The sequence below is a fragment of the Rousettus aegyptiacus genome, unplaced genomic scaffold, assembly GCF_014176215.1.
Source record: "Rousettus aegyptiacus isolate mRouAeg1 unplaced genomic scaffold, mRouAeg1.p scaffold_m13_p_8, whole genome shotgun sequence".
NCBI classification, from domain to species: Eukaryota; Metazoa; Chordata; class Mammalia; order Chiroptera; family Pteropodidae; genus Rousettus; species Rousettus aegyptiacus.
In genome coordinates, this window is record NW_023416311.1 from 29247389 (window position 1) to 29260653 (window position 13265).

At 55.3% G+C, this 13265-nt stretch overlaps 2 protein-coding genes across 4 annotated transcripts; both read left to right on the top strand.

Moving 5' to 3' along the window:
- Nucleotide 1: 1 nt before the first annotated feature.
- On the top strand, nt 2-10946 carry LRCH4 (leucine rich repeats and calponin homology domain containing 4). Of its 2 annotated transcripts, none has more exons than XM_016124715.2 (18): nt 2-250; nt 3763-3907; nt 4017-4143; nt 4320-4425; nt 6225-6361; nt 6505-6620; nt 6775-6874; nt 7118-7208; nt 7300-7376; nt 7485-7546; nt 7657-7788; nt 7914-7982; nt 8077-8186; nt 8325-8408; nt 8627-8712; nt 8892-9029; nt 9121-9198; nt 10562-10946. In XM_016124715.2, exons 1-18 carry the CDS (start codon nt 31-33, stop codon nt 10664-10666), a joined length of 1983 nt encoding a protein of 660 aa, XP_015980201.1. In that variant the 5' UTR covers nt 2-30; the 3' UTR covers nt 10667-10946. The 2 variants fall into 2 exon arrangements, with proteins under 2 accessions (XP_015980201.1, XP_015980200.1); XM_016124714.2 differs by lacking the exon at nt 10562-10946 and adding an exon at nt 9522-10146.
- A 331-nt stretch (nt 10947-11277) lies between these two features.
- On the top strand, nt 11278-12993 carry SAP25 (Sin3A associated protein 25). Of its 2 annotated transcripts, none has more exons than XM_016124724.2 (6): nt 11278-11551; nt 11768-11868; nt 11956-12062; nt 12138-12312; nt 12437-12534; nt 12617-12993. In XM_016124724.2, exons 1-6 carry the CDS (start codon nt 11367-11369, stop codon nt 12917-12919), a joined length of 969 nt encoding a protein of 322 aa, XP_015980210.2. In that variant the 5' UTR covers nt 11278-11366; the 3' UTR covers nt 12920-12993. The 2 variants fall into 2 exon arrangements, with proteins under 2 accessions (XP_015980210.2, XP_015980211.2); XM_016124725.2 differs by having other exon boundaries at nt 12159-12312.
- Nucleotides 12994-13265: the final 272 nt, after the last annotated feature.

The window sequence follows — 13265 nt, forward strand, 5'->3', positions numbered from 1 at the left end:
CAGTCAGGCAGCAGGAGCCGCCGGGAGCGGATGGCGGCGGCGGTAGCAACCCCACTTGCCGCCGGGGGTGAGGAAGCGGCGGCCGCGACCTCCGTTCCAGGATCTCCTGGTCTGCCTGGGAGCCGCAGTGCAGAGCGGGCCCTTGAGGAAGCCGTGGCCACCGGGACCCTGAACCTGTCTAACCGGCGCTTGAAGCACTTCCCCCGGGGCGCGGCCCGCAGCTACGACCTGTCAGACATCACCCAGGCTGGTGAGTGCACCCGGCCGCGAGCTGAGCCAGGGCCCTAATTTGCATAGTCCCGCCCCTTTGCTTGTTTCTCTCGGTGCCGGGGAGTCTGGCCCTCCCATTCACTTGGTTGTTGGGGTCGTCGACCCTCCTGATTTACATAAGCCTGATACCATCCCCTTCCCACTTTAAGAATTATTAAGCAGGAATGCATTTCTTATTTGAATGGCACGCCTAGCATCCCTGACGGAATGCTGTGAGACACCCCGCCCTCCGTTTCTCTTTATTTACATATTGGCGCACCTGTAGAATTGCCCCGCCCCTCACCTCGTTGGCTCATTTGCATGACTTCTTCAACCTCAGTTCAGACCTTTCCATGAAGCAGCCCCCACGAGCCCCTCCAATGACTCCTTTCTCTTCATCCATTTCGTCTGCAACTCCTTCCCTTGTTCCACTGAGATCCGAGCAGACTTAGGCCCCCCCCCTTCCCATGAATTTGTTCCTAGCAACCCTATGTTTCTGTGTACTTTGTAGTCTCGCCCCCTAATGTCTCTGGCCCTCTCCACTCTTTAGCCCTCCAGCCTACGGAAAAGAAGCAAAACACCCACCTCCCCTAACTCTTTTCTCTCCAGCTCTTCCGCCTATTATTCCTGACCGCCTTATCTGAGACTCCTCCTCTTTCCGGCGTGTGTGAGGTCACTGTGGAGCCTGTGACCTCATAGAGACCCTAGAATTCCTATTTCAGTTTCTGCTTTCCCTAGGGTAGAGGGACTTGAGGCAGTTGCTGAAAGGAAGGAAATCTTATCTCCTAGCTAGAAGTCCTGGGAACCTAGAGACTTCCACTACCCCGCTCACAGGCCCCCTCTAATCATGCTCCCTCCACTCTGATATCTGTTGTTGGTGGGGTGTGGGATACTCAACTACGACAGGTGAGTCATGCCTCAGCTGCTTTGGAGGCAACCTATGACCTTGGGCTGGCAGCTGGGGGGTGGTAGGGATTGGAAGAGGGGAGGAGGACTGCATTCCCTAAGCCCCACCCCAGCCTAGCCCAGGGTGGAACTTGGAGCTGGTTGAGAGTGTCTTCTCCTTGACACTGCCCTGGGACTGCATTTGTCCTCTAGTAGGTGCCTGCTTACCTGCAAACACTCAAGTGGGCACAGACACAATTTTCCCCCACTGTTCTGCGGAGAACCAGTTTAAGCCTCTCCACCTTTCTTGGATTGCTGGGTAAACTAACTTGCCCACTGTGCAGTAAATGAGTTCCGGGAATGGATGAGCGGCAGGGGCCAACCTCTCTGGCTCCCTCAGGCACCTAACCCCAAGCTCCAGATCGACCTCAGCAGCTGTGTGACACTTGCAGTCTGTTCCCTTTCCCCTCCCCCTTGCTTGTTTTTTTACAAAGACCAAATGTTATTCTTTATTTCCTTAGGGCTCTGTCTCTGTGAATGGACTCCTGGGGAAAACTACTAAGAACTCCCTGCTCTTCCCAGCTCTCCCCTCTCTCACCCTCCTCCCCTAGCATTCCGGCTCAGGGTGCAGCCAGTTCTGTGAGTGAACTTCTGTGGTGAAGCGGGAAAATCCCAGCTTTCTGAGTATCTTTCTCTGCCCTGCTCTCCACGCAGGAATCCTCAATCCTTTCAGGGCCCAGATTCTAGACCAAGTGGGGTCTGTCTTGTCCCCTCTCCTCAAGCAGAGTGCTTATAGCTTGGGGTAGAAAGGGGAAGTGACAAAAACACAGTCAGTGTTACCCATACCCTGCCTTCCAAACTTACTTGCCTTCTAACCCAGACCGAAATGTTCTGCTGCCAGAATCATTTTGAACCTTTTTCTGCTTCCCCAGATCTTTCTGAATCAGCATTTTCTATGCACGTTTCCTATGGTACAGGTTGGTGATAATCCTTGGACTCCCATTCCTGGGGCCTGATAGTAGGATGACTCCTGAGATGGGGGTTGGGGCCACCCTCACAAAGGAGAAGTGCAGCTCATTCTCTCACAGACCACATCCTGTGCCTCCTGTGCCCTGCCTCCTCCTGCCCAGGCTCCCTTCTGCTCCTTGCTTTTGCCCCCACCACTTGCTTACCCCATCATAACTTGTTCTCCACCCTCTTCATCCACACATGTACGCAAACACACATTTGGTGGATGCAGAGGAGGCAGACAGGTGGAGAATGAGTAGGGAGGACTGCATGTGGTCCTCCCACTCTCTTTGGAACTGTCTTCTCCCATGACAGGTCTTCTATCTCTGTGTACCAGGGAGTAGACAGGGAGAGACAATGATTTCAGGGGCATCAGGCTATCATCTGCCCTGGCAAACACAGGGTCCACCAAAGACAGAACCTGATAGATTGTTTCTACTTAATTTCCTGTCACAAGACTTATTTCCTTGGGGGATATACCCCAGCTTCTCCTCCCCTCAACTTTTGCTCACCTCTCTCTGGGGAGGGCCATCTAAGAAGCTCACCCGAGGACTGCTGCCCAGGACTTCCCTCAGCAGGCCCTGGGCCCCTCCCAATATGAGCTAAGCAGCAAAAACAGAAACCTAGGTTTGTAGAGGTCTAAGCAGTGAATGCCTCCAGACTGGTGGGAACGTTAATGCCTGACTCCTTGCATTGGACTAGCAAGCAACTGCTTGAGATAAGGGGATAGTAAGAGTCTGCCCTTCTTCCCTTCCTCTCTACTTCTTTCTGTGCCGAGACACAGGCAAAGGAACTAATCGTTTGAAGTCTGGGGCAGTAAGAAAGGAAGTAGAGATGGGCTGGTGGGGCTGGAAGAGGGTGGGAAGGAGCCAACCCTGAAGAAAGTGTGCCCAGATGGGAGGGATTAGAGGACTCTAGCGCCCACCTTCAGCTTGGTTGACTTGCCTTTCCTAATTGGTCTTTGGGAGTCTGTTACTTCCTAGAACCTTGGACCTGGCTTCTGGATCTCTGGGGCCAGTGAAAAACTGGTCCATTATCAGCAGCCTTAACTCTAGAGCCAGGTTTTAATGACCCCTGGTTTTGCCCCTGGGTTGGAAAAAGGTTGAAGTCGGGAGACAGGGCCCTTGAGGAGGGATAGGCTTTTTCAGAGGTCTCCCCCACAGGTTGTCCATATCCTTAACTTGAGCCTCCCAGTCTATCCTTGCTATTTTCTTTGGAGCACCGGCCCTCTCCTATGACCTTTGCCTTCTGCCTCTCATGGCATCACAGAGCAGCAGGAACAACAGGAGTTACAGAATCTAGCTACCCTTCCAGGATAGCCCTTAATTTGGGTGTTTGAAGACAGTATCTTGGCTCGTCTATACTCCCCCAAGTCTGGGCTTCTCCAGCCCATTTACCCTAAGATCTTTGCCTCCCGTTTGCTTTTCTGGTTATGCTTGGAAAGGGCCCCAGTTTGCAGAAGGCTTTGTTCTCTCTCCAGAGAACCCAGGTTTATAGGTCTGATTCTTCAGGTCTGCTTGAGAGGAAGAGGTCTGGACATCCAGCCCTAGAAAAGTTCAAGGTCCTCCTGTCCAGGGCTGGGCAGCTCCACAGCTCTCCTCTGACACTCTCTTCCCCCAGACTTGTCCAGGAACCGGTTCCCCGAGGTGCCAGAGGCAGCATGCCAGCTGGTGTCCCTGGAGGGCCTGAGCCTCTACCACAATTGCCTGAGATGCCTGAACCCAGCTTTGGGGAATCTCACAGCCCTCACCTACCTCAACCTCAGGTAGGGAGGCAGGGCCAGGGGAGGATGTGGTGTGACCTTTATGGGAGAGCCATGCCAGGACACTGCGCCTGGGAAGTGAGTGAGCCCACTGCTTTTCTTCCTTCCACAGCCGAAACCAGCTGTCATCGCTGCCACCTTACATCTGCCAGCTGCCCCTCCGGGTGCTCATTGTCAGCAACAACAAACTGGGAGCCCTGCCTCCAGACATCAGCACCTTGGGAAGCCTGCGACAGCTTGTGAGGATGGGGAGTGGGGCAACAAGAGGGACCAGGGACCTTTTTGAGGGGAAGTCAGGGAAAGGAAGGATGTACCCTAGGGGAAAGGCCAGGACTAAAAGAGGTGGCTAGAGACAAGAGGCAGTTTCTGATGCCCCTGGTCTTGTGGCTCCTTCCAACTTCTTTCCTCATTCCAGGATGTGAGCAGCAATGAGTTGCAGTCCCTCCCTACAGAGCTGTGCAGCCTCTCTTCCTTGCGGGATCTCAATGTTCGGAGGAACCAGCTCAGCACCCTACCTGATGGTGAGGAAAATGAAGGACAGGAAAGAAGGGTGCAGGGAAGGGGGTACGGTGGGTGGACAGAGACAGAGACACTATCTTGGAGAAGTCAGAGAAAAGGAATCTTCACAGAAAAATAATGCCTTAGCTGACCAGGGTTTTGCAGTATATTAAACAAACTAAATTATTTTATTTGCTCTTGACCAACAACCCTCTGAGGCTGGCAAGGCATAGGTTATTAGCTCTATTTTACAAATGTGGGAAAAGACACAGGAAGAGGAGTAGGTAAGTGCATTGGCACCCTGTAGAATCTCAAGGTTGGAAGGGGCCTTCAGGGTTACCCAGTGTTACCACTCACCATGGTAGGAGGTCTCAAACACCTGAGTCAGACGATGCCTTACGCTTCCTCCCCAGGGAGTCTGAATCAGTGGGGCCAGGCACTGGAGCCCAAGCAGCCCCACTTTAATGAGCTAATTGTGATGCATCCCAACATTTGATAGCCTCTGCTCCAAAGCAGGCACACCTTTTATTTGGCTAGCATTGTTTTGTGTGTGTGTTTCCTGTGTTTTAGGTGGGGACTAGGTAAATGTGAGTGATGTCACTCAGATCTGGAGCCAAGTCTTAAAATTTAATAGCTTAATTAAATCTTAATTTAATGGGAGAGACAAGCAGAGGGAAGTGCTAAACAGGATACTTAGAAAGCTGCAGGAGCTAGAGGGAGGCAGAGGCTCAGCCTGGGGGACTTAAGGAAGGTTTTGCCCAGAGGCACAGCAGGAACTGAACTTTAAAGGCGAGTTCTCCACTTCCATATTCTAGGCAGAGGAAACCCCATGTGCAAAGCATGCACGTGGGAGGGAGCCCGGTCCAGCACAAATGCAGTTAGAAAGGCAAGCCAGGGCTAAGCAGGAAGGACCTATGCCATGCTATGCTAACCGTGGTTTCAAAGAACAAGAGGCAGGAGTCAGGTGGTCCTCTGTTTTATCTGGACTGTCCCCTACTCCTACACTGGCCCTCTTTATTCCTAATTCAATAGGGATACAAATAAGCATTTGATCAGGGCTCTCGGTGAGCCATAAAAGCGACCCCAGCAAAATGCCCTAGGGATATAGAGGAAGGCGCAATGAATTCCAACTTTGTGTCTGGAAAGATTACATGGAGGAGTTGGCACTTGAGCTGAACCTTGAAAGATGCATGACAACAATGGTGTTCTCCTAGTTGAGCAAACAGCTTGTCGAAAGGCCAGAAGCTTAGAAGCAAGAGAGTTGTCTGATGTGAGTGTGGGCAGTGAGGTGGGAAACATGGACTGATCCAGATCATGAACACCTTGACCTGGCCAGGGAGTGGTGATTTTTATTCTGTGCCTTAGGCCACCACTAATCCAACCTTTCTGAGAATTAGAGAAAGGCACCCCTTCCTGTGGGTGGGCACAGCCTCACTCAGAGAGCAGGGCTTGGCTAGTAAAGTGCAGGTGGGATTGCAGCCCCGCCTGCATAAATGCCTTTGTGTGTAGGGCACAGCCCACCCACCCTCAGTAGTTCCAGCTAAAAGTCATGGAAGGTTTTTGTGCAGGGAGGGAAAAAGGAATGAGCACCTGGGATGGCCAGGAGCTGAAGTCAAAAGGCCTGATGGAGGAGGCGAAGCCTGAAAGTGGGCCAGATCTGAGCTGGAAAAGCAGCAAGGCAGAGGCTGTGGTGGACCCAGGGATGACCAGCTGGGCAGAGCAGAGGGCAGAGGAAGTGAGCACGAGGGCATACTTCTTGCGTGTACTTTCTGACTCTTACCCCCTTGAGCATACTTCTGACTCTTCCCTCACCCACCCGCAGAGCTAGGGGACCTTCCTCTTGTCCGCCTGGATTTCTCCTGTAACCGCATCTCCCACATACCGGTCTCCTTCTGCCGTCTCAGGCATCTGCAGGTCATTCTGCTGGATAGCAACCCTCTGCAAAGCCCTCCTGCGCAGGTGAGGGGTGGACCTGGAGTGGACTGTGGGGAAAGGGATGAGACCGGACAGTAGTCGGGGGTGGGTCTCTTTGGTAGCCAAGCAGGATCTGGGGTGCCCCCTTGCTTCCCCCTAACTGCTTTCATGCTCCTCTTCACGTTTAGATATGCCTGAAGGGGAAACTTCACATCTTCAAGTACTTGTCGACAGAGGCTGGGCGGCGTGGGGGTGCTGCACTGGGGGACCTGGCCCCTTCCCGCCCCCCGAGTTTCAGTCCCTGGTAAGTCCCATGTGGGAAAGAAGGAAGCTCCTGGATCCTTAATGCCCCTTCCTGGCACTAGGGTCTCCTTGGTTTCTGGAGGGAGGATGGGCGGGGCAAGGGTAGGGGTTGCTGCCCAGTATAGCACTGACCAGCTCTCCCTGGCTGCCTCCAGCCCAGCTGAGGACTTATTTCCGGGACGTCGGTACGATGGTGGGCTGGACTCGGGCTTCCACAGCGTTGACAGTGGCAGCAAGAGGTGGTCTGGAAATGAGGTAAGTGCCTCCTTTCCAAAAGACACTGGCAATCTCAGCCCTAGGGGAGAATCTCTGAGCTATGACCCTTTGCCTTGTACTTCTAAATCTCAGAATGACGGATGGTGGCTGGAGGTGTCCTCCTCTTTTCCTTGTCCAAGTATCCCAGGGAAGTACTGGCTCAGCAACAGATAGGCCCTGAACCCCATGAGCCCCCAGAACTACAAAGAGACTGTCTCCATGTCTGCATTTCTGCATTTATAGTCAACAGATGACTTTTCGGAGTTGTCATTCCGGATTTCTGAGCTGGCCCGGGAGCCTCGGGGCCCCAGGGAGCAGAAGGAGGATGGTTCTGGTGAGTAGAAGGATCAGGGGCCCTGGGGCTGAGGAGAATGGACAAGCCCAAAGGCCCTCAATTGCTTGTTGATGTGTCTTGGTCTCTCCAGCTGATGGAGACCCCGAGCATATTGACTTCATTGACAGCCATGTGCCTGGGGAGGACCAAGAGCGAGGTGCTGCTGAGGTGAGGGGCCAGGCCTTGTCTGTATGTCCATCAGCTGTGAGAAAAGAGCTGGAGGAAGGGATCAATGCAAGCTAGTTATCCCTCAGCCCCTCTGCTCTTTTTCTTCAGGAGCAGCGGCCACCAGAATTAAGCCCTATGGCAGGGGACGGGGAGAGGGCACCAAGCAGCAGGTACCCAGAGCCACCAGAGCTGGCACCTCTTCCCTTTACTCCATCTTCCTGCACCTTCTCTCCTCTCTCCTGACCTTCTCTACCCCTCTCATCCTGCCTTTGTCCCTCAGGCGGGAGGATCCAGCTGGGGAGGAGAGACGGCGCCCAGACACCTTACAGCTATGGCAGGAGCGTGAGCGGCGGCAGCAGCAGCAGCAGCAGCAGCAGCAGAGTGGAGTGTGGGGGGCCCCCAGGAAGGACAAGTATGGGCAAGGGGCTATTGCTAGCTGGAAGGCACTGGAAATGAGTGGAAATGAGCTACTCAGCCCCTTGGGGTTGGCAGCCCCCCACATGACACTGCTAACTCCACATCTCCTTCAATTTCTAGTTTTCTGAAGCTTGGGGTCAGGGCTGCTGGTGGAGGTACTGCTGCCTTGTCCACTCAGGCCACCTACAAGTATGTGTCCTCCCAGACTCTACCTCCCTTAGCCCTTTTCCTACACACACTCCCTCTGACCATCCCCTCTAATTCCTTTTCTGTCTCTCCTCAGTGGCATGCCCAAATCCAGTGCTACCCAACTGGGAGCTTCAAGGGGACCTGGAGCCCCTGCCTCTGCCCCAGCCCCCAACTCCCAGGAACCCCTTCCTATAGCTGGATCAGGTGGGCCAGGGGCTTTGGGAAGAGGATGGGGGCTTGTGTAGGTGAGGGAATGGTTGGGTCCTAGTGGCCTGAGGGAAGAGTAGGACACTGAGGGGATGCCTCTCTCACCTGTTCTTTTCCCTTGGCTCTGGTCTCCAGTGACAGTGCCTGCTTCCCGGCCGCTTGGCTCTATCCAGAGACCAAACAGCTTCCTTTTCCGTTCTTCTTCTCAGAGTGGCTCAGGTGGGTCTACCCTTCCCAATACTAACCCAATGCTAACCCAGCACTAACTCCTGGGCTTCAGTTTCCCACTCTGGTCTGGGAGCCCTCTGGTCAATTGTCCCTTTGTATTGAAAATCCCATAAGCACAGAGACAGGAGATGTGGGTGCCAGACACTGTGACCCAGTTACAAAGTCTATGGTGGTAGTAGAGACAACCCACACACCCTCCTTTTCTCTAGGTCCTTCCTCACCAGACACTGTCTTGAGACCTCGCCGATCCCCCCAGCTTCTGGATGAGAAGGAGCTGATGTCTCAGCTGCGCCAGGTGAGAGGTGGGATTCGTGTGGGTGGGGCCAGGGCTCAGCGTGGCACCTCCTGGAGTTTCCTGGCCTCCCTCAATACCCTCTTTGTCCACCCTGGTGCTTTGGCTGAGGATGGGAGGGACAGGCTCTAGAGTTCCCTACTGACCCTGACTTTTTCCCCGCTCCTTTCCCTGCCTCCCAGGTCCTTGAGTCACAATTGCAGCGGCCTCTGCCTGAGGACCTGGCAGAGGCTCTCTCTAATGGTGTCATCCTCTGTCAGCTGGCCAACCAGCTGAGGCCCCGCTCTGTGCCTTTCATTCACGTGCCCTCACCTGCCGTGGTCAGTTGGGGCCCAGGGTGCAAAGTGAGGAATGGGACAGGGGACTTCTGTGGCCCCTTCCTTACTCTTTTTTTCTTTCTTACACATCCAGCCAAAACTCAGTACCCTCAAGTCTCAGAAGAATGTGGAGAGTTTCTTAGAAGCCTGTCGAAAAATAGGGGTGCCTGAGGTATGGGGGAGGGGTGTTCTCAGCCGTCCAGGGGGCTGGTCTCTATTATAAAGAGTGGTGGCATTCTGGGCTCAGCTGAGCCCTCTGCATGGATAGTGGGGGTTCCATTCATAGGAGGTGTCTGCTTCCCAGAAGGAAGCCCCTGTCCTGCACATCTCCTTTAGCTGCATGTCTCCCTTCCCTGCATGCTTTTCTTACCCGCACTTTGCATGTTAGCATGCCTCTGACCCTGGCATGTGAGGGCAGGGGGCGGGAAGGATTGTCTTGCTGCTGCTGACGTCTACCCTTTGTCCTTGTCCATCTGTCCTACTCTCCCTTTCCAGGCTGACCTGTGCTCACCCTCAGATCTCCTCCAGGGCACCTCCCAGGGGCTGTGGACCACCCTGGAGGCTGTGAAGTGGGCGGAGGGCAGAGCGCCCCCACCCCCCTGGCCCCCCTCTGGTCTGGGAGGCTTCATCCTGTTCTACGTCGTCCTCATGCTGCTGCTCTATGTCGTCTGCACTCGGTTCCTGGGTTCCTAGGATCTGAAGTCACCCCTCCTCCACCACCTCGCCCTATTTCTATTTATAAGGCTCCTATATAACCCCCATCCCTTTCAGTGGTGCCTTCAGCCCCACCAAAGACACTAGTGAACCCCCTCTCCCCTCACAAACACTGACCTCAGAGGCCCCACTATGGTGCCCCCAGACCCTGGGCCCCTAGCCTCTGGCCACCCTCCTGTCGTCCTTCCTCTCTCAGTGCTGATGGTGCCTTCATGCCCTCTCCCATCCAGCCCTGCCCTCTGCTCCCGTAGAGGGGGTGGATCTTAACCTTCCAATTTTTACTTTCTTTACCCTCAACTCCTGCTATAGGGGGCTAAATTATCTATATTTTGTGGAGAGAACTCTATTTGGGGGATGCAGGGCCCAGGCTGGGTCCCCATCTCTTGTATAAATTGTATAGACTGTGGCTGGCTCTGCGTGTGTGTGTATGTGTGTGTGTGTGTGTTTGTGTTTGTATTGTGTCTGCTCCTGCTGTGGCCTGGCCCAGTCCTGGCAGTGCCTGTTGGGTTCCATGTGCCAGCCTGCCTACTCCAGCATTTCCCTCTGGAAATGACAGATCTCTCCTCCCCCCTGAGCCTTGGATCCCTAAATTATCTCCCTTCTGTTATGCTGGCAGCTTATTTGTATCACATTTGTCCCCAAGCTGTGTCCAGGGTACCCCAGACCATTGCTTCCTACACTTTGAAGGGCCATCCTGTCAGCCCTCTTTGACCTAGCTCCTCTAGAGTGTTTCCCACTCTGCCCTCTGTGAGGAGCAGGGAAGTGCAGAGGAGAAGGTGTAAAGGGGCACTTAACCTGAGCCCCTCCCCCTCCCCTCCCAGGAATCCCTGTGTCAGCCCCACCACATCCTGGAAGAGGAGGGGGCCCCAGGAAGGGGCCTCCCCTACATCGCTGCTGTTGTCCACGCACTGCTGGAACAGTCTTAGGGGCTGAGGTAGGGGCATGGGGCACAGGTTCCCCACCCACCTGGGACCAAGGAACAGAGAAGACATCCACTCCTGGGTTCTGCTCTCTCCTAGCGAGGACTGGTGAGGGCAGCCTCGGGCCTGGCTGTGTTCCTCTGGCGCCCCTTGGCCTGAGGGATTGGAAGCAGGCCTGCCCAGCGAGGTGCACCTGGTTGCCTCTAGGTGTGGCTGAGGGTCTGGGATGGAAGATGGGGCACCGGATGTTGTTTCAAGTGCAATAAAGAAGCCCGAAGGTCTTTAAGTTGCGGCTCAGATGTGTGTGTGTATGTGTGTGTGTGTGTGTGTGCGCGCGCGCGAACAAAAGAACAAAAGCCATGCGTTGCGGGGAAGGGGGTCACTTCAGCATCCAGGTCCAGGTTCTGCAGTGACCTTTGCTCTGCGCCACCCTTCCGCATTCAGCTGAAGATAGAGTTGGCGCGCCGACCCCACCGCCAGGGGGCGCCCGCGGGACCCCGGCGGGAGCGCGCGCGCGCCACGTGGCCTGGAAACGTGGTAGGCGCCCAGCGTAGCAGCGAGGCGCTGTGTAGTGGGGCGGGTGACCTGGGCTCACAGGGAGTGCCAAGGTACTACTGGCTGCTGAGGGAGGCTGGGACTGAGTGGAGGCAGTGTGGGAGCCAGGGAGGGCAAGACGGGCCGGACGGGAGGTCAGGGGGACCAGGGTATGGGCACAGAGGTGCTGCCCTGCCCTCCTCCCAGACGCGGCATGTTGCCCTGGCCTTCTCGGTGGGGCGCAGGTGAGGAGCAGGAACCGGAGGAACAGGGCCCCTTGGCGAGCAGTGACCCTAGTGAGGCCTGGACCTCTGGAGAGGAAGCCCTGGGGGAGCCAGGAACATCCCCACAGGACAGGTGAGGGACACGCAGGAGGCACTTGGGGAAAATACAACACGGGAGCCCCACAGTGTGAGAAATCTCAGTGGACCATATCGAAAATGGGTATGCTCGGTCTCCCCTCACCAGGCACCCTTGGCCCCTCCCTTAGAAATATTCAGATTTGGAGGGGGAAGGTGAGTGAGGGAGGCCGTGACTGGGGCATCTTAGAATCTACCTCCCCACTACCCCCAGCCCTCAGCCCCAGTCCCCAAGGCCTTCCTGGACCAGGAAAGAGCATCTGCTGACCCCACCCCCTTCAGGCCTGGCTGCTGAGCAGTCCTTGGGAACCTCAGGTAGGTACAGGTCCTTGCCTCCTCTATCCTCCAATACCCTTTGGTGACTCCTGAGCCTGTTTTAATTTTTTCAAGTTTCCCTCCCAGTTCCCCTTTCCCCCCAGGTGGCCCGGGAGGTGGCCCCCTCAAGGATGACTTCGCTGGCACCGTGGGACCCCAACTATGAGGCAAAAGCAGGACCTGGGGTGTTGTGGGTGAGTAGGGGGTACCTATGGCTCCGGCCTCAGAGTGGGGCAGGGATGCCCTGGGAGGGGACTGAAGCTCCACAGGTCTTTCCTGATTCTGCACAGGGGCCCAGTTGTGGGTCGGGTGCCTCCTTCTCAGGCCGGACCTTGTGTCATCCATCCTTCTGGCCACTGTATGAAGCAGCCTCAGGCAGGGGCCATAGGCCACTGGCCCCCACAATAGGACATCAGAATGGCAAGCAGGTGCCCAGGGATGCAGGTAACTTCTCTTGGTCCCCTCAGGCTCAGGACAGATGCTGTATGAGCTTCATAGGGGATTGGTGTAGAGAGCTCCTTAAGGTGAGAACTCCCAGCCTTTCACCCTAGCAGCTTCTCCTCTCCAGGGTTGCCAGTGATGTGCTGTGAAGATGTCTTTCTATCAGACCCTCTGCTGCCCCGTGGACAGCGTGTTCCCCTGTACTTGTCTGAGGCCCCTCAGCAGGTGAGCACTCTTCCTACCCTGGCCTCGCCCCAGCCTTCCTGCAGAGCTTGGAAGGAGACACTTCCTCTTCATCTCTCCTCAGGTGATGGGCTCTCTGAAGCTGCTGCTCCCGCCTCCTATCATGTCCCCCCAGGTCTGCCCCACCCAGTCCCCTGGTTGCTCCACTGCCTGGCTCAGTGGGCCCGAGCTGATCGCCCTTACAGGCCTCCTGCAGATGAGCCAGGGAGAGCCAAGACCCAGCTTTTCTGGCTCCTCCATGGCTCCCACGCCCTTTGATGGTCCCCTAGACCCCGTCTCTAACCACCCAGGCCCCAGTGGTGGCCCCAGCTGTTCTCACTGCACTGACCCATCTCTCCCATGGACCCCAGATACCCATTGCCCATAGCCCCTCTAGGGTTACCATGGGCCCCTACTCTCTCAGGCAGGTTTCTGTTAACAATAAAAGTGTTGATTTGCAAACAGGCTACTTGTGTCGGGTAGCAGAGTGGGGTACAGAGACAGGGATGGGGTCTCTTCCTCCACCTTGGTTTTACTGCCCTCCCCTCACGTTCTTGTTACTCATTGGTCAAAGCACCTTTAATGAGGGGGTGCATAGGACAGAGTATACAAGAAGCAAGGACTAACTCCATCAGCTCTGCCAGGCCCAGGAGAAGGGAGGATTGTGTGAGCATGTGGCTGGCATTGGGGGAGGCGAATCACTTGAGGTGCTTTAGAGGTAAGATACCTATGTT

What these genes read in the sequence shown, in the direction of transcription:
- LRCH4 (XM_016124714.2), top strand. Translation starts at nt 31, where the DNA reads ATGGCGGCGGCGGTAGCAACCCCACTTGCCGCCGGGGGTGAGGAAGCG. An exon ending in GCAGAAGGAGGATGGTTCTG is followed by an intron (nt 7,209 to 7,299) that starts GTGAGTAGAAGG and finishes TGGTCTCTCCAG; the next exon opens with CTGATGGAGACCCCGAGCAT. An exon ending in GGGGCCCCCAGGAAGGACAA is followed by an intron (nt 7,789 to 7,913) that starts GTATGGGCAAGG and finishes TTCAATTTCTAG; the next exon opens with TTTTCTGAAGCTTGGGGTCA.
- SAP25 (XM_016124724.2), top strand. Translation starts at nt 11,367, where the DNA reads ATGGGCACAGAGGTGCTGCCCTGCCCTCCTCCCAGACGCGGCATGTTG. An exon ending in GCAGTCCTTGGGAACCTCAG is followed by an intron (nt 11,869 to 11,955) that starts GTAGGTACAGGT and finishes TTTCCCTCCCAG; the next exon opens with TTCCCCTTTCCCCCCAGGTG. An exon ending in TGTCTGAGGCCCCTCAGCAG is followed by an intron (nt 12,535 to 12,616) that starts GTGAGCACTCTT and finishes ATCTCTCCTCAG; the next exon opens with GTGATGGGCTCTCTGAAGCT.